Genomic DNA, 19,252 nt, shown 5'->3' with positions numbered 1-19,252 from the left:
GCAATCTTATTTTCCCGGCCTCTTAATGGTTAGCCTGCTCCAAGACTCAGTCATTGAGATTCTTCTGTCAGTCCATACTCACTTCCCTAGTGAGCTCATCTAGTCTCACGACTACTCTTAGGCATTTCAAACTCCTCCAAAACCAAAGCCAAATTTATCATTTCCCCCAAAACCTTCTCCTTCACAGCCTCTGCCATCCCAGTAAATAACACCATCCCTCCAGTTACTGAAGCCAAAAACTCTTGGAGTCAACCAACCCTCATTTTATAAATATATTCCAGGCCAATGATCACTTCTACCACGCCTGCTACCACCCTGATCCAAGTCACCATCATCTCTCGCCTGATAATTAATTGTCCCCTGTTCCCTTACATTCTACTCTCAACACAGCAGCCAGGGTGATCACGTTTAAAGGTAAATCAGCAAGTTCAACAGCTAGCCAGAGTGAAAGTCTCACACAATTTGGTCCCCTGAAACCTATTTGCCCCTTTGTTCCCTCCACTCCAGAAACACAGGCCTCCATGCCCATGTTAAAGCAAGTCACGCAAGCGTCCATCTCGGCCTTCATACTGGCTGAAAGGCTCTTCTGGCTGAACTGAACCAACCAGGCTTCCTGAATTAGGCATTTTCATGAAATGCTGTGTCACTTAATTCTTTAAACTCTGTGAGGTAGGTATCACTTCCTCCACTTTACAGATTAGGAAAGTGAGGTTTACAGGGCATTTAGCTAACAAATGATGGAGTTAGGGTTAAATCCAGATTAGTCTACACGGAAGGTGAGCTCTCAGTGAAGTTTCTGGAGGCTAAACAGAGGATTCAGTGATGTTCCTCTGAAGTCACAGTGATTTTAACAGCTAAAGGTGTGTGCTAACAACTGGTGAAGAATATGAGAAAAGGCAGTCAAAGAGATAAAAGAACCACAAGAGGTGTCACCAAGCCAAAAGCGGAAAGTTTTAAGGAAAAGAGGAGACAGGGGAAGTGTCAAGTGGAACCTAGACACCAGAAGCCCAAGAATCAAGCGTATACCTCATAACAAACCACACTTGTGGTAGACAGGAACCCAGTTCTTGAGTTTGAAAGAAAGAAAAAAAAGCCAGGCACAGTGGCTCATGCCAGCACTTTAGGACGCCAAAACGAGAGGATCGTTTAAGGCCAGGAATTCAAGACCAGCCTGGGCAACACTGCCAGACCCACAATTTTTTTTTAAAAAATGTAGCCGGGTGTGGTGACTCACACCTGCAGTCCCAGCTACTCAGGAGGCTGAGGTGGGCGGATCGCTGGAGCCCGGGACATTGAGGCTGCAGTGAGTCGTGATCGCGCCACTGCACTCCAGCCTGGGCAACAGAGCGAGACCCTGTTCGGAAAAAAAAAAAAAAAAAAAAAAGAACTATCTTCTCCTGCTAATAATGGTGCCCAGAACTATCCTACTAAGTATTGCCACTTGCCCGCGGCAAGCGTGAAGACAGGCTGTAGGGAAGTATGTGACTAAGCAACACGGCTTCACACCTACGTTCTCCTCCGGGCCAGTGAAGCAAAGTGTGTGAGTGTGCGGTGGTGGACTGACCTTAAACTTCCCAAGGCAAAGATGCGGACCCTGAGTGGGCACGTGTGACCACGGCTCTCTACCCCACAGTCTACAGGAGACCAGGAGGTGGCGGAGTCTCGGCCCTTACCCCGTATTCCTCCAACAACTTTCCAACAACGGCCCATTCCTCTCTGCCCCACAGTCATGACAGTGGACCCCAACCCACACTACCTCCCTCTCAGACCCATCCCTCAGGCATATCCCGGGACTGGCCCCCGAGAAGCCTTACAACCCGTTGCGGCCCGGGCGTGAAGACCCAGTCTCACCACGGCTCCGGCCACGGCGTGGACCAGGCTTTCGTAGGACAGCACGGAAGCCATTGGTGCGGCTCCTCGAAGACCCAGCCACACTTTTCCTACAGATGCCGCAGCCAGTGGAATTAGGAAAGGAGCACCTGAGCTCAGGGTGTGAGTCGCAATCCCCACCCTCTCAAACCCGCCCGCCTGCCCTAGAACCACTTCCGGGTCGCGGGGCAGGAAAAGGGGGGGGGCCTAAGAACGCCCCTGAGCACTGATTGGCCCCTGTGGGCGCGGGGCGGGACAGCGAGGTGTTCGCGGGGGCCGGGCTCCAAGGCGCAAGGCGGCGTGAGTCCAGGTACCCGGCTCCCGGTTCCCACGACGTTCTCTGGCGTTCCCGGGCCCTGACCAGTCCCTCCATCTCAGAAATCTTAATGGCCTTTACTCTGGTGACAAAGATGGGGAAACTCAATGAGACTCCAGTCTCCCTGTTTCTCTGCGCCTGAGCTCTTTTCTATTCGGAAAGTCACATTTTGGCCAAGAGGAAAAAAACTCAATTGTGGACTTGTAAACTTCTTCCTCCCGAAAAACCTTTGAGTGTGGTGGGAAGAGACGTTGAGCATCAGGAGCCCAAAATACAAGACGCGAGTGGGAGCCTCCCCCTAGTTGGCAACTGCGGAAGTCATTTAACCTCTTGGGTTTCCTCCTTTGTGAAATGACAATGTACTAGTACCAACAATCCCCATCTGCTGTGAGGATTACGAAAGCCAATGTATGTAGCAGTACTTCATAAAATACTGAAGGAAAAATTTTTTTTTCCATGTCGCAAAGTGACTAACAAAACTACATAGAACTAAAGCCACATTCAGCTTTAACCTGTCATACTGTGAGGTTCTGCTTCAGGATGCTCCTCAGGGACTCAGGGATTCTTTCCTGAGACACCATCACCACTTGCTCTACCATGTTTCCTTTTAGAATATCCTCCTGATAACTCCTGAGTGCTGACTACATGCCAGGCTTAGTGTTTTATGCCCAACATCACACTTAATCCCTGGGAGAGGGTCCTAACAAAGTTTAACTTGGCCGTTTTCACAAAATTTGCAGAAGATACTGCTTCCAGGAACATTCCCATCACGCCATAGAATCATGACGTGAAAGTGCAGGACCAAAAGTGAAGCGAAGATGATTTTGGGCTGGGCGCAGCGGCTCAGGCCTGTAATCCTAGCACTTTGGCAGGCCGTGGCGGGCAGATCACTTGAGGTCAGAAGTTTGAGACAAGCCTCGCCCATATGGCAAAACCTTGTCTCTATTAAAAATAGAAAAAATTAGCCGGACATGGTGGCACATGCCTTGCAGAAATTGCAATGTAGAAACTGCAGCTACTAGGGAGGCTGAGGCAGGAGAATCGCTTGAACCCAGGAGGCAAAGGTTGCAGTGAGCCAAGATTGCACCACTGCACTCTAGTAGCCTGGGACAGAGTGAGACTCCTAAAAAAAAAAAAAAAAAAGACGATTTTGGCATGGGAACGTAGACAGAAACTAGTTGGTTGTAAAACTTGAGAACTCAATTCTGACTCCTGATCAAATTGGGAGCTTGCTGTCAAGAATATACTGGATTATGCATCATAGTTATGAAAACATTAATACTTTGTTTTGACGTTTTTGTATCTTAGATACCAAAAACATTTTGATCATTTTTTTTTTTTTTTTTTTTAAACCTGAGAAGCGTTTCTCTACGTTGTCCAGGCTGGTCTTGCACTCCTGGGCTCAAGTGATCCACCTGCCTCAGCCACCCAAAGTGCTGGTATTATAGGCATGAGCCACTGTACCGGGCCTTGCAACTTTTTTTTTTGAGATGGAGTTTCACTCTTGTGGCCCCGGCTTGGCTCACTGCAACCTCCGCCTCCCGGGTTCAAGTGATTCTCCTACCTCAACCTCTCAAGTAGCTGGGATTACAGGCATGCGCTATCACGCCCAGCTAATTTTTGTATTTTTAGTAGAGACAGGGTTTCATGATGTTGGTCAGGATGGTCTCAATTTCTTGACCTCGTGATCCGCCCGCTTCGGCCTCCCAAAGTGCTGGGATTACAGGCGTTAAGCCACTGCGCCCAGCCTGATCAACTAAAGACTGACATACTGAAAACAGTACACTTTTTTTTTTTTTTTTTTTGAGACGGAGTATCCCTCTGTCACCCAGGCTGGAGTGCAGCGACGTGATCTTGACTCACTTTATAGCCTCCATCTCCTGGGTTCAAGTGATTCTCCTGCCTCAGCCTCCCAAGTAGCTGGGACTACAGGTGCACGCCCCTATACCTGGCTCATTCTGTATTTTTAGTAGAGACAGGGTTTCACCATGTTGGCCAGGCTGGTCTCGAACTCCTGACCTCAGGTGATCCATGCACCTCAACCTCCCAAAGTGCTGGAATTACAGGTATGAGCCACTGCACCCAGCCAGTCATTTTCATGTAATCAGAGTATGCACTGAAAAACGTAGACATTGCATAGCTACATCAGTTATTAAATGCAACTATGAAGTTGTGATGTTCGAGATACATTTTATATATATATAGAGAGAGAGAGAGACAGAGTTTTGCTCGTCGCCCAGGCTGGAGTGCAATGGCGCAACTTCAGCTCACTGCAACCTCTGCCTCCCAGGTTCAAGCAATTCTCCTTCTTCAGCCTCCTGAGTAGCTGGGACTATAAACATGGACCACCACACCCAGCTAATTTTTGTACTTTGTAGGGACGGGGTTTCACCATGTTGGCCAGGCTGGTCTCGAACTCCTGACCTCAAGTTATCCACCGACCCCCCCCAACCCTCGGCCTCCCAAAGTGTTGCGATTACAGGCGTGAGCCACCGTGCCCGCCTGAGACATAATTTTTAAAAATTATCACTCAGTTGAGCACAGTGGCTCACGCCTGTAATCCCAGCACTTTGGGAGGCTGAGGCAGGATGATTATTTGAAACCAGGAGTTCCAGACCAGCCTGGACAACAAAGTAAGACTTCATTGCTGTTAAAAACAAACAGATGGGCATGGTGGTGCATGCCTGCAGTCCCATCTACTTGGGAGGCTGAGGTGGGAGGATTGCTTGAGCTCAGGTCAAGGCCGTAGTGAGCTGCGATTGCGTCACTGCACTCCAGTATGGGAAACAGAGATTGTTTCAAAAAACCTAACTATTGTAATTTTTGGCTTTTTTCGTTCTAAACAAATACCCACTTGTGTGTCCAATTTAGTGTTCATAATTACATTATTTTCCTTAATGAGGGTCCTTTGAATTATGTAAGCATCATACCCCTTGACACTACATAAAGTATATGAAAAATTTAAGGCCATTATGTATACACCCATGCTGTAAGAATTAAAGGAACCTAGCTAGTACTTGCCATTTCGTGTATGTTGCTTTTACACTGGCTTAAGTATGCTCAGGTTACTTACCCTGCAATCTAAAAATGTCCCAGTGATCTGTGAGTAAACTACTTAATTATGTATTAGATGCCTAGATTTTCAGAGCACCACAGACATTTACATTAGTTCTACTTACCTCCTGGCTTCTTAGAACCGTTAATTTTAAAATTAGGATTTCACCAAACGTCAAAGATTTTAGTTTTTGCTAAACAACTTTATAGAAAACCATAAACTTACACTTCCACCAGCACTATACGAAAGGTCTCACTGAAAAATTGCCAACTTGACAGGCATACTATTTAAATTTGCTTTTTAAAGCTCAACAGTTATTCACTTTTGTTGCCTATTTACTTTAGGACATTTTCCTCCCCAAACTGTATGAGTGCTATTAAGTACATTATATACTGGTTGTAAATACTGGCACATATTGAACTTTTTAGAATTACTGTACTATAATTTTTTTACTTAGTTTATTCTTGCCCTTATTTGGGGGCTTGTCATGCACTTCAATTATGCTGTGTCCCTTACTATTAGGAAGAAACCCCCTGGATGTACACATCAGCACATCAAGTGTGTGACACTCCTTATTTAACCAACCTTATTCAAATGTACATTTTAGTTGTTTTCAGCTCCTTAAACAATTCTGCAAGAATCAACCTTGTACACAGAGGCAGCACAGTATAGAGTTTGGGAGAAAGCCCTTTGAAGCCACAAACCTCTGTATTCAACAATCTTAGCTTTACAAATAATCAGCTGTGTTATCCTGGGCAATTTACGTATTAAGTGCTTCAGTTTCCTTATCTGTAAAATTGTGAAGTGGTGCTAACAGTATCTACCCTTATGGTCATTATCAGAATTGATCCAATACTTGCAAACTGTAACAGGGCTTGGCACAAACACTACTTACCTGTGCCTATTCAGGTGCATTAATTTTAGTCATTAGCAAATCTCTAAAATGAAATTCTCCTTTATCTTATCAAACTAGTATTTCCTAGTATGGTAGACTGCTAGGTGTCACCCCAAGTCGTCTTTCCTGTTTCTACTCTAAGTTTTTTCTTGAGCACGTGACCACACAGTTATGGATGACAAACTGGCTTTCCCTGCAGCTAAACATAGCCTCAACACACAAACTGACCAATGGGATATTAGAAGTAATAAAATTTTAACATCATATATTAGCTTCAGTATCTCAGCATGTTTCCCAGACCCCCCTTCTCCTATTTCCTCAATTGGAGAATGAGCACCAGAGCAAGCAACTTTGGACTAGACATGGAAGCTACCTTCTAAGTATGGCAGAATGCCTGCCTCTGAACAGCTACCCAAAAGAAAGTACATGTTTTTTAGGGGTTCTTGTTTGCAGCACTTAATAGTCTGCAGCCTAATATACCTAGTAAATAACTTGAGTACCAGAGACATAAAATAGAACATATGCTACAAAAAGTCAGGGGCGGGGGGGGAATCAATATCTAGTTTTTGTTTTTTGAGACTGTGTTTCGCGATCTCAGCTCACTGCAACCTCTGCCTCCCAGGTTCAAGTGATTCTCCTGACTCAGCCTCCCGAGTAGCTGGAATTACAGGTGCCCAGCACCATGCCTGGCTAATTTTTGTATTTTTAGTAGAGACGGGATTTTGCCATGTTGGCCAGGCTGGTCTTGAACTATCTGCCTGCCTCGGCCTCCCAGAAGTGTTGGTATTACAAGCATGAGCCACCGCACCTGCCCAATATCTAGTTTGAAACTGTATGTTAAAGACAGCTAGAAATGTTAACTCTATTTTTAAGCAGAAAAAAACTTCCTTCTGATAGCATCATTAGTACAAGAAAACATTTCTAGTTTAGAATATTGAGTTGAAAATTAAGAATGTATATTATGGAATTTAAAAATCTAAAAGCACAGGACACATTTTCAGAAGAGGAATTTTACTTTTACCCACTTATGGTAATATTTGCAATATTAGAATATAATTAGGTTAAATAAATCAAATACGGAATCCAGAAGAAACTGTTCTTGAGTTAAGCCAAGCACACACTGGCAATTTCCAGAAAGGAGAACTCTACACATTAACAAAAAGAACACACAAGCTCAAATGCAAGTTTATATGATGAGTTTTTTAAAGGATTTAAAAAGCATGCTCCATCAGCATAATAGCTTTTTCTCATTTATGTAACAGATGCATTTCTGTCTGCTTGTGTACAGCAAAGGGTTAGAACCTGAATAAGCTTATTTATGATTTCAGAAATGTGCTATTTTAGAAATGTACTCCATAGAATTTACTTCACTGCTCCTACCACTGATTCTTCAAATAAGCAAAATACGGAAGGTCTTATCCCTTGAAAATGTTTTTAAACACTAGCACTTTAAATTGAAACACTGGTAGAAACGTAGCAATGTCAGGTAGAATGCCTATACTTAAGTCTTATTTAAAATAAGAATTGAATGCACAACAGAAAATTTATCATTTTCTTTATCATTGGAGGGGAGGGAAAGAAAGCAAGCAGAGGTGGGGATATGGTTACACTATTTAAGAGCTGAATACAAAGACAATGAGTCTTTCATAGTCTCAACTCCACAATGAGTAACTGTGGATTATCTCATTTATAATTCACATTGGATAAAAAAAAATTAGTTCCCCTCTGTGTATATCAGTTTAATTCAAACCTTATCTTCAGAATACAAAGATGAATACTATAAGATAAACTAACTGCAATAGGTATTTTCTAAGTAGAAGACCAAACACCAAAGGGAATCCCTCTTTCCAATGTCTTCTGATATGGCAAGATTTTGCCAGAATGGAAGTCTAACACTTAAATAAGCATTCTCTTGGCCAAGTAAGAAACTACAGTTGTTGTGGGTATTACCCTACAATTACCATATGTATTACATATTAAATTAAACTCAGCATTAAATATGCTTGTATAATTATGCTGTTAATGGATGATAGCAGTGATGATGCCAGTGGAAAAAGCCTGTCTTTAGCCCAAGAAAAGTAAGAGAGACAAATGTAACAAGCAGAAAGCAAACACAGAGTTGGGCAATTTTTGACTAGGAAAGACAATTTTAAGCATAGAAATATAAAAAGAAAAGTACTACCTTATTTCCCTTACGTGGAAATAATATGAAACACTTATTAGATATACTGGACAACAAGAGAACTAAGTACTCCAACTCTACTGCAGCATTACAAAAAAAAAATCATCCCCTTCACCACAGTGTAAGATTTAAGGGCAACCTGCCCAAGGATGCATGTTATATCAAACAGCAAGATTGCTGCTGCCCTGCCAAGTACTTCCAATCCCTACCCAGGTCCTACTGAAATACAGGTGGTCCCAATTAGTTTTACTGAAATAAATCTTTAAAGAAAAAGATAAAGCATTTAAAGAGACAAGTCAAAATGCATCAGGAACCACATATCCAACACAAACTTTATCCTCAAATGAGTTATGTTTGCCTCGCACTAATAACTTTTATTTCACTCAGAGCAGTAATCTTCCATACATAAGTATATTCCCTGCCCAGTAATTCAAAGAAAAAAAATCCAAAATGATTAGTAAAGAAAAATAGAAGAATTAACAGACCCTTTAAGTTTGTTTTAAATATTTTGAAGATTTAAAAAGTGTTTAAAGTTTGTAATTCCTAGTAGGAAAACATCTGAATGAATACCCTAATGGCAAACCACTGTAAAATGCTTCAGCTGCATTTGGGGGAGAGGGGTAGGGATTATCTTCAAAGCACCCCAGCTCTCTTGATGAGAAGGTCAGAGGTACACTGGTTTGTATTATTGCGACATCCATAAGGTGATCTAGGTTGCTTTTCCTTCAGCAAGGGCTTTATTTATCAGAAGGGCATTACGCTTGACCTCCAAATTTGGCTGACAATTTACTGATGAGATTCATAACCTTTGGGTTGCTCTGGTATTTTGACATATTTGCTGGGTTCTGAGCCACATCCTGGAAAGCCACCATAACTTCTGGGTCCTGAAAAGAAAGGGTTTGTATTTAAAAAGTGTCCTACTGGGTCAGTAAGTTTATTATCCTAAATTCCATCTCTTATTTAGACCTGTAATTTGGTGATAGTTAAGTTAAATGGGATTTAGAAGTATCAAAATCAAGCTGAATTATGTCATTTGAACTGTATGATGAAAAAAGCACAATTTTGATACAAAGAAAAGGACAACTGCATATAATTGCCAATTGTTACTAAGTATTTCCTAGTTTTAAAAATTTAAGTTACTCACTCTGCATAAAGAAAATAAATGTCACTCCTGCATAATTAGCTATCTGGTAACTGTGATAAATAAAAAATAGCTACGAGAGTAACCTTTGTCTCCACACAGAATTATGAAAGAATTGCCTTAATGATACAAAGTCCAAAGTTTTTCTTCCAAGTCTTACCTGCATGGCTGCAAGAACCTCTGGATCACTAAGAATTTCATTGAGTCCAGGCATTCCGGCCATTCCAGGCATGCCCCCTCCCATTCCAGGCATTCCTCCAGGAAAATTACCAGGCATTCCCCCAGGAAAGCCACCTGTAATAAAAAATGAATAGACACTAATCATACTCCCAAATATTCCGACACAGTATTTCATCCACAAAAAGTACAGGTTAAAAGAATAAGGGTGCCACTAAGCACAAAGTAATCTTAAGAGTCTGAAAATTCTAATCAGACTGCAACAAGACACAAGTTATAGCTTCTAATTATCTCTTTAAAAACAAGGCTGTAAATCAGACTTTGTTACCTCCTGGATTAACCTTTTTCTAGTAATAACACTGTTGTTTATTTTTGTTTGTTTTGAGACATCTTGCTCTGTCGCCCAGGCTAGAGTGCAGTGGTGCCATCTTGGCTGACTGCAACCTCTGCCTCGCAGGTTTAAGCAATTCTCCTGCCTCAGCCTTCCGAGTAGCTGAGACTACAGGCATGCACCACCATGCCTAATTTTTATATTTTTAGTAGAGACAGGGTTTCATCATGTTGGCCGGGCCGCTCTTGAACTCCTGACCCCAGGTGATCTGCCTGCCTCAACCTCCCAAAATGCTGGGATTACCAGTGTGAGCCACCGTGCTCAGCAACTTTTTTCTAGTAATAACACTGTTAAAAGACTAATCTCACCTTAAAAACAGTCATCTAACAGTTCCTTAGATTATAAAGCTAGTCATTTTGATCATCTTTCAACTCTCCATTCTTGGAATATTTGTCTGTTTCAATTTAAAATTAATTCATACGAGTTTAGTTTAGGTTTTTGTTTCAACTATACTCATCTAGCATAGATCTTCCTTCAGTTAAGGACTACCTTAAAAGGCTTATCTGTTGATTTTTCATTTCCATCTCAAAATAAAAATTCTCTGAAAGTGAAACTGGAAACCTGGATTTTTAACAAGAATTCCTGGTGCTTCTTTACAGAGAATAATGCTCTAGCAAAAAGGATTTTATTCTCCCAGTATAATTTGTTAGATTATAAACCCAAATAATCTACTGTTCTTCAGTATCATAAATCTGTATGTCTACTGGAGATATTCTAAAATTACAAATAATAATATAGAGAAAGATAACATTAATGTATTCTACAAAGGGTCACTGTAAGTAAAGCCATTTTAAAGAAGGAAACACATGATAAAGTCATTTCTACCTGCTTCAACAGTAATTAAAACATGGCCATTAATAACTAACAATCACAGATGAAGAAATCTAAGGGGACTGACCATAAAACAACTTCTAACTTCTCTTGCTGCCCCTACTTATCCCAATGCTTTGAAAAATTAATGCCTACCCGTAACAAAATTACTGACCCAAAGCTTGTCTAATATAAATAAAATGTACATAACAGAAAATTATCTCTAGTACTAGCCCAACATTAGCAGTCAATTTCTAAAACATAGGTATGTGACAGTAAGATTATTTATATTTTAAATAGGAAGTAAACTATGAGCTAAATTTAATTTCTTGCTTTTTCTTCAAACAGCAGGTCATCCTCAGTATTTGTTCTAGGTTTGTTTTCTGTTGCTGTGCACATACTCTTTCAGGATAAAGGCTAGATTTTCTAGCGTCAGATCATGCAACTAAGTTCTAACCAATGACATATAAGCATACGTAGCCTCTAAAAACTTTCCTTAAGAGAAAGCTAGTTACCATTAAACAACTGGAGACAGCTGTTTAAAAAACAAAAAATTAAGTCTTGTTCTGGTCTTTATAAAATTCCACACTGTCGTAATCAGGAAGTACTCAATACATCTTCTGCGTGCCTTTTCCGTCTCTTCTATCTCCGTGTTAGTCCTGTCCTCTGGTATTCAAAGATTTGCCTCACTAGCAATTTCTGATCACATTTGAAAGAAAAATATGCTATTTTTACACTGGACAAAAAACATCATTTTTATGCCTAATAATTCCATCATTTGTTTTACCTAGGTTCTTCATATCACTGTATAAGAGAACAAAATCAGAGTATCACAAATATTAAGTATTATATTAAAATATCACTGTATAATAAAACAAAACAGTTTTAACTTTTCTTTAAATATACCTGGAAAAGAGCCATACTGAGCTCCTGACTGTCGTCTGGCTTCTTCCTCCTTTGATTAAAAAAAAAAAAAAAAAGGAAATAAATTATATAATAGAAGAAGAAATAAGTGCTGTCCATGCAAGACCATGAAAAAAATTGTAAAATAACCTAGTAGATGGCAATACTGAACTAAAGGATATACTCCATACCCCCTTCAAACATTTTTTCCAACTGGATTCTCAGTGGGCATTATTCTCGGTAATAATTTCAAGTAAAGTGTTTTACATCTACTCTGGAAACAAGCAAACCTGGAAAACAATTTACAGTACTAATATGAAAACTCTAAATTCATCCTGGTTTTAAAACACCCATAGGGAAGGACATGGCTAGATTACCAAGACTACCATGACTTTTGTTTCCTAGGTACATCTTTTCCATTACTCTCCCTACATAATACAAATGTAGATTTATTGATTTGTTTTTGCTGCTTTTTAAAAGAGAAAATGAACCTCCCACTGCAGCCTCCCAAAGAGCGGGGACTATAGGCACTTGCCACCTTGCCCTGCTAGAATCAATTTTAAATAGCACAATTTTGATACAAAGAAAAGGACAACTGGATATAATTGCCAATTGTTAAATAGCAATTTTAAATAGCAACACATCCACTGTTGGAAGAGAGGAGGAATCACAAATTTAATTAATCTGGCCAAGCATCCTCAAAAGATCAAACAATAATACTGTCACATTTCAATTACTTGACCTGGAAAAACTCCTGATTTTATAAAAACACAAACAAGTATATAAAATGATGAAATAAAAGCTCACTGAATAATTTAAGACTAAAAATGTCCCCAAAATTAGACACAGTGAAAGAAGACTCCTTATAAGTAATATCATTACTCTATAGAACTGTAGCCAGCATTAAATAAAAGAGCCAGGAATTAGAATTTTAGTGTCCTAAAACCTCTATCTAATTTGCTGTGTTTTCCTTTCATGGCTTAGCTATAGGGAATTTACCCTCTGGGCTCTCTCATGCTCTTCTCGAGCCTTCTTAACTCGTTCTATTCTTTCTTTGATCTCTCGTTCTTCACGTTTTCGCTCATACTTTCTCCGATGTTCTGCAATTTTCTGTGCCTAGAAAAAAGAGCCACAGCAAAATAAGCTTGCTCCAAAAGCTGAATAATATCAACACAAATATTCTTTGTGGAGAGATGTTTAATTCAACATGCAGTTCAGAAAAATGACAGATCTGTCTTGTAGAAAAAGACCTAACACAAGGTAAGCCTTTAAAAAAACCAACCTCAACTGCATGAGGCACTGTAAAACAGAGTAAAGGGGCCTGGGATTTGAAGTTAGAAATGTTATAATCTCAAACAATTAAGCTCAAAGATTAACAAATAGGTTTCTAAGTGCATGACAATTCTTGCCTGCTAGTTTCTATCAGATACACAGTGTTCAGGTTTCAGAAGGACAGCTGAGTTGAGTAGGAAGAGTATTATTATGGATGTCTGCCATGGGAAGGCAGAGACTGGGAACACATATCCCAAGTATATGCCATAGCATATTTAAGTTTCTGTATCCATAAAATAGGAGAGGAAGAAATATTTAGTATTATCAAATTGCTATAGGGATTGAGAGGGAAAAATGTAAATATGTGTACCAGACACTAGTAAGTAGTATCAAATAAATGCTCTGGATCTATTATTTCCTCAGAGTAAAATACATTTAAGAGATTCAAATTCAACTGTCACTTTAGCTTGTTTACACTTTGCTGACAAAGATACAACTTTGCCCTATTTTAAGAAAACAGAAAACCAAATGAACTCTCTGGCAGTAAATAATTAAATTCAATACAATTTCCACTATCTTAAAATCTCTGAGAGTAAATTTTTGACAGTTGAACTTCCCACAAAATGAAGGATTTACCATGTAAACACATTAAAATTATTTTAACCAACAATTTTAGAGAAAAATCATCCTTAAAAGCTGGAATGTTCTACCTCTGGGATTCAATATTATTATTTTTAAAAGATTGAAACTTCTTTGTTTTATTAAGACAGCCTCGCTCTGTCACCCAGGCTGGAGTGCTGTGGCGTGATCTTGGCTCACTGCAACCTTCCACCTCCCAGGTTCAAGTGATTCTCCTGCCTCAGCCTCCCGAGTAGCTGGGACTACGTAGGTGCATGCCACCACACCTGGCTAATTTTTTGTATTTTTAGTAGAGACAGGGTTTCACTGTGTTGGCCAGGCTGGTCTTGAACTCCGGACCGCATGATCCACCCGCCTCGGCCTCCCAAAGTGCTGGGATTACAGGCATGAGCCACCGCGCCCAGCCGGAAAGACTGAAACTTCTTAAGTTCCACAGGCCTTCTTGCCTTATAAAGTGGTTGTATACACCTATTATATATAAGGACACATCAGATTCAATCTTGGGTAATGCTAATTATAGATTTTCTATTTGTTTCCTTGTTGTAAACCTGATACCCCCTTTTCTAATTTTCTGGTTGTAATTCCACTGCAGGCTTCCAAACAAAGTAACAGAGTTTGCTCTAATAATGCATGAGAAATGAAAGCATGAAAACCTAATGAGATCTCCAGAGTTGAGCACAAACTTCAGCCATTACAGATTATACCTTCCAATGGTTTGTTTCTTTGCCTGTTTTTCAGAAGAATTATGACTGTCAGGGGCTAAGCACTAAAGAGATGGAGTATTAAACTAATGACTTTCCCTTTCTCTACTTTGACATACCCTAGGTTGAACTTCTTTCAGCATTGCACTAGCATCTTCATCATAATCCAATTTACAGGCAAGGGCAAGATCATGGGCTGCTTCTTCCCAGTGGCCTAGAAGTCTGAAACAGATTTACACTCATTTTAGGAGCCTTTTATACATATTCACCTATGTGGCATGATATCTTCCTTCCTTACAAAAAAGGATTGTTCTAAAACAGGCTTCAGTTAAATATTGACTATAAACTTTCACCAACCAATTCAATTACTATATCCCACTTTAGTTAACTCTGTAAAAACCTGAAAACATTTAAATTTCCTCTATTTAAAGCTGCTTTTCTACTAAAAGCTAAAAAACAAACAATCTTTCTTAATTCAGAATATCGTAATTTTCTAAGTATGTAGAGCAGTAACTTTCAACTCATCCAAACCAGGACTAACATAATGTGTTAGCTTTTAGCTACCTTCTATGTAAGACAGAAGAGAAAATAATACATGTGTACAGGCTTTATGAAAAACACAGAACAAGTAAACCAGACACTAAAGGTTGGTGAGAGTAGGTGAGAATGGGGCAGAGGAGACAGCAACGAAAATTGAGAATTCTCTGCGTATACCTTTTAACTTAGGTGTAACTCTTCAAACATTTAAATGCTTTACATACTCAAAATATAAAATCAGAAAAATGGAAATAAAGCAAATCCTAAACCTGAATACAAACAGAAATAAGAAGCTGTGCGGCTGGGCGCGGTGGCTCACGTCTGTAATCCCAGCACTTTGGGAGGCCAAGGTAGGCAGATCGCGAGGTCAGGAGATCGAGACCATCCTAGCTAACGTGGTGAAACCCCATCTCTACTAAAAATACAAAAAATTAACCAGGCGTGGTGGCAGGCGCCTGTAGTCCCAGCTACTCGGGAGGCTGGGGCAGGAGAATGGCGCGAACCCAAGAGGCGGAGCTTGCAGTGAGCCGAGATCGCGCCACTGCACTCTAGCTTGGGTGACAGAGGAAGACTCCGTCTCAAAAAAAAAAAAAAAAAAAAAAAAAGCTGTGGCTAGGCGCGATGGCTCATGCCGGTTATCCTAGTACTTTGTGAGGCTGAGGCTGGTAGATCACCTGAGGTCAGGAGTTGAAGACCAGCCTGGCCAACGTGGCAAAACCCCATTTCTAAAATAAAAAATTTGCCAGACATGGTAGCGCACACCTGTAATCCCAGCTACTTGGGAGGCTGAGGCAGGAGAACTGCTTGAGCCCGGGGTGGGGCGGGGTGGGGGTGGGGGGCCGGGGGTGCAGTGAGCCAAGATCGCACCACTTCACTCCAGCCTGGGTGAAAGAGCAAAATGCCTCAAAAAAAAAAAAAAAAATGTGTATTGCATTAACAACATAAAGCTACACAGAAAAAAATGAATTCAAGTAACTTTTCCTACAGTTATCTTGACTGTATATTTCAAGTGGGATATATATTCTAAGAATAAGAACATCCTTGGGTCACACCTATAATCCCAATGCTTTGGGAGGGGAAGGAGGGCAGATCACTTGAGGCCAGGAGTTTGAGAACAGCCTGGCTAACGGGCGAAACCCCCTCCCTACCAAAAACACAACACATTAGCTGGGCATGGTGGGGCGTGACTGTAAGTAATCCCAGCTACTCAGGAGGCTGACTGAGGCAGGATAATCACTTGAACATGAGAGGTGAAGGTTGCAGTGAGCCAAGATCGCACCACTGCACTCCAGCCTGGGCGACAGAGCGAGACTCTGTGCGGAAACAAAAGACAAAGCAAAACAAAAACTTCCCAAAAAACCTTCAAACTTTACTTAGAGTGTATATTGTTTTTAAGGTATTATAATTCTGAAACAGTTTTATGTATATCACAGCATTATAGCAAGTAAATGTAAAACTAGGACAAAAATTTTTACCACATAAGTGTTAAAAATACAAACTAAAAGGTAAAACAAAACATTTAATGTTAAATTTTAATAGAAAATATCAGTATAAACTCATAATTTCAAGAATTTTCCTTAAATTCATGATTTTTAAAATGTTTTTTCTAGCTGTTCATTGAAACGACAGTACATACCAGAAGCAATGAACACACACAGTGATCAAATCTTAGTTTCCGCTATAATGAACCATGATTTCCCACAGAAATGGCTTATTTTCAGTCTGAGACAAGCAAAGCACAAGATGAGCCAATGCTGTCTTGTATTAGAAGGGAAAGAAATACTTGGACTAATAGGATTTCAAAAGGATCAACAGCAATGCATGGGCTTTTCCTGTGCTGACACAGCATTAATAAATTTTATTTCAACTTTTAATGTTTATCTTTAACATGTGTCATAAAATCCACTAGAGCTACTCTGAGTCAGCTAATACAGCTGTCCTAAAAACACATCCGTCTTTATCTCCATCCACATTTGAGCCCTTTCAACCCATGTAACATGTGAAAGTCACTGAACGCTTCATCCCCAAGATACAAATATTCCTAAGTTTTGCTGCAAGGTATAATTACTAATCTGGGTTAAATTCACCTCTTTATGCCCCCCGTCCTTTTCCTAATTTTTCAGGTGGCCTAGCAGTGACTGAAGTAGTTTCAGGCTGGCATACTCCTTCTTCTATAACACATTGGTAGTTCAATGCTAACTTACAGAGTCTGAAAGTAAGAGAAAATTTGTAAGGACACTGATAAAAGATCATTCTTTCTTTTCCTGGAATTAATTTTAAGTAAAAATCCTTACCTTATATTTGGCCATATGTAGCCAAAAACTGGTAAAAGTAACTTTATTTGAATGAAAAAAAATGAAAATACTTTTTATTTCTTCCTTCCTATATTCTCATTTCTTTTTTTAAATTTCTTTTTCTTTTGCCTTTTAAGCAGCTGTCTACAAGCTATCCTCACTTCTTGATACTAAGTACATACTAATTTGAAAATTAAGTCATTAGGAACTTTTGTGTTTTTGTTTAAACAAAGCATCTTAAAACATCAGATTTAAATGTAGAGTTCTGAAAATAATTAAATTCAATTATTTACCTGTGTGCTTTCCCCCGCCACTTGTAAGGCTGAGCTGAATCAGGATTTATTTCAATGGCTCTGTCACAGTCTCGGATGGCAGCATTTGGCTTCTGTAATTTGACGAAGACACTGAAAAATAAGTGTGTTATTAAAAAGTATTTATTTTAGTAAAAGTTTTGGGATCAACACAGAAGCACTTCTATTTAAACAAATGTGCAGAAATTATTTGCCAGGGGATGCTTTTCTGTTTAGAGTTCTCACCTGGCCCTCTTGGCATACAAAATGGCCAAGCGAGGATTCAGCTTGATGGCATCTGTGAATAAGTCAATGGCTTTCTGGAGTTCACCTAAAGTGAAACAAAAGTTATCGAGAAATATTCAGAGGATAAAAATATTAATACAAAGTTTTGATCTGTTATCCAGCTGTCTTTTACATTTTTCTTTTAATCAAGTAAAAATAAAAAAGACAACTAAGTTATACAAAAACTGGCTCTTGAAAGCAAATCTTACCACATCTATACTGTAACTCACGAGGTAAGACAATTTCTGGGTACATAAGCCCCTAACTAACAATAGAATAGCACATTCTTAGTATGACCCTTATTGATCTTGTTTAAGGAAAAAGTAGATGGGCACGGTGGCTCACGCCTGTAATCCCAGTACTTTGGGAGGACGAGGCAGGCAGCTCATGAGGTCAGGAGATCGAGACCATCCTGGCTAACACGGTCAAACCCCGTCTCTACTAAAAAATACAAAAAATTAGCTGGGCGTGGGGGCAGGCACCTGTAGTCCCGGCTACTTGGGAGGCTGAGGAATGGCGCCAACCCGGGAGGCAGAGCTTGCAGTGAGGCAAGATCACGCCACTGCACTCCAGCCTGGACAACAGAGCGTGACTCCATCTCAAAAAACTAAAAATAAAAGAAAAAAAAGATAAAAGTAAAAAGACAAAATCAATTTAAAGGATAAGGTAAAATAATTTTATTCCATTGACTTTCTTTTATCCATTAAATTAAAAAGATAAAATTAAGCTTAGAAAGGAAAAGGAACCTATGCTAACTTCACAGGGCTGATTTTAAAAGAAAACAACAATATGCTTATTATTTGAATTCAAAGAAATGGCACAAAAATTCAAGACAACTAGAATTCATAAGACCATAACCTATACTTTAATTCATTGTGTCCTATTCTCATAGTTAGCTTCTTTACTAATCCCTTAAGCCATTCGACAAATAAAACACCCTATAGAATCAGAACAGTTCTTTGCACAAAGTCTAAATCTTGGGGAGGCAAAACAAATACAGAATTTTTTTTAAGAGACAGGGTCTAACTGTCACATAGGCTAGAGTACAGTGGCATGATCATAGCTCATAGGCTGAAGTGATCATCCCACCTCAGCTTCCTGAATAGCTGGGAATACAGGCCCACAACAGTAAACCTAGCTAATTAAAAAAAATTTTTTAGAGACTGGGCCTCACTGTGTCACCTAGGCTGCTCTCGAACTCCTGAGCTCCAGTGATCCCCCCAACTCAGCCTTCTGAATAGCTGGGATTACCACTGTGCCAGGCCAAACACAGAAATCTTAAAATAAATGTCACAATTCACTGTGAAAGATACTTAGCCAGTTAGCAAATGAGTAAAGGACTTGAAAAGAACTCACGAAAACAACACAGAAAAATGCTCAGTCTTATTAATTACTACTACAGATATCTATTATAGGTAATTACACTTAAATGTCTAATAAACAACTCAGACCTACCATGTTCAAAACCTAAATTTATGACAGGATCTTGGCCAGG

At 39.9% G+C, this 19,252-nt stretch overlaps 2 protein-coding genes across 4 annotated transcripts in view; both read right to left on the bottom strand.

Moving 5' to 3' along the window:
* The window catches only part of SLC25A17 (solute carrier family 25 member 17), a 54,811-nt gene extending 52,763 nt beyond the window's left edge, over positions 1-2,048 (bottom strand). The window contains exon 1 of one of the 2 annotated variants that reach the window (XM_055252796.2): positions 1,852-2,048. In XM_055252796.2, the coding sequence (XP_055108771.1) occupies positions 1,852-1,905 (54 nt within the window). In that variant the 5' untranslated portion in view covers positions 1,906-2,048. The remainder of the gene's footprint in view (positions 1-1,851) is intronic. The other variant, XM_055252797.2, reaches the window with a different exon arrangement.
* A 5,266-nt stretch (positions 2,049-7,314) lies between these two features.
* The window catches only part of ST13 (ST13 Hsp70 interacting protein), a 32,492-nt gene continuing 20,554 nt past the window's right edge, over positions 7,315-19,252 (bottom strand). For both annotated transcript variants that reach the window (XM_055252793.2, XM_055252794.2), the window contains exons 6-12: positions 17,719-17,803; positions 17,476-17,586; positions 14,471-14,573; positions 12,739-12,855; positions 11,743-11,791; positions 9,619-9,752; positions 7,315-9,201 (exon numbers count right to left, since the gene is read on the bottom strand). In XM_055252793.2, coding sequence (XP_055108768.1) covers positions 9,073-9,201; positions 9,619-9,752; positions 11,743-11,791; positions 12,739-12,855; positions 14,471-14,573; positions 17,476-17,586; positions 17,719-17,803 — 728 coding nt within the window. In that variant the 3' untranslated portion in view covers positions 7,315-9,072. The remainder of the gene's footprint in view (positions 9,202-9,618; positions 9,753-11,742; positions 11,792-12,738; positions 12,856-14,470; positions 14,574-17,475; positions 17,587-17,718; positions 17,804-19,252) is intronic.

This window comes from Symphalangus syndactylus, chromosome 18 (genome assembly GCF_028878055.3).
Source record: "Symphalangus syndactylus isolate Jambi chromosome 18, NHGRI_mSymSyn1-v2.1_pri, whole genome shotgun sequence".
NCBI lineage: Eukaryota > Metazoa > Chordata > Mammalia > Primates > Hylobatidae > Symphalangus > Symphalangus syndactylus.
The sequence above is the reverse complement of the archived record's forward strand: the minus strand, read 5'-3'. Positions and strand labels throughout refer to the sequence as shown.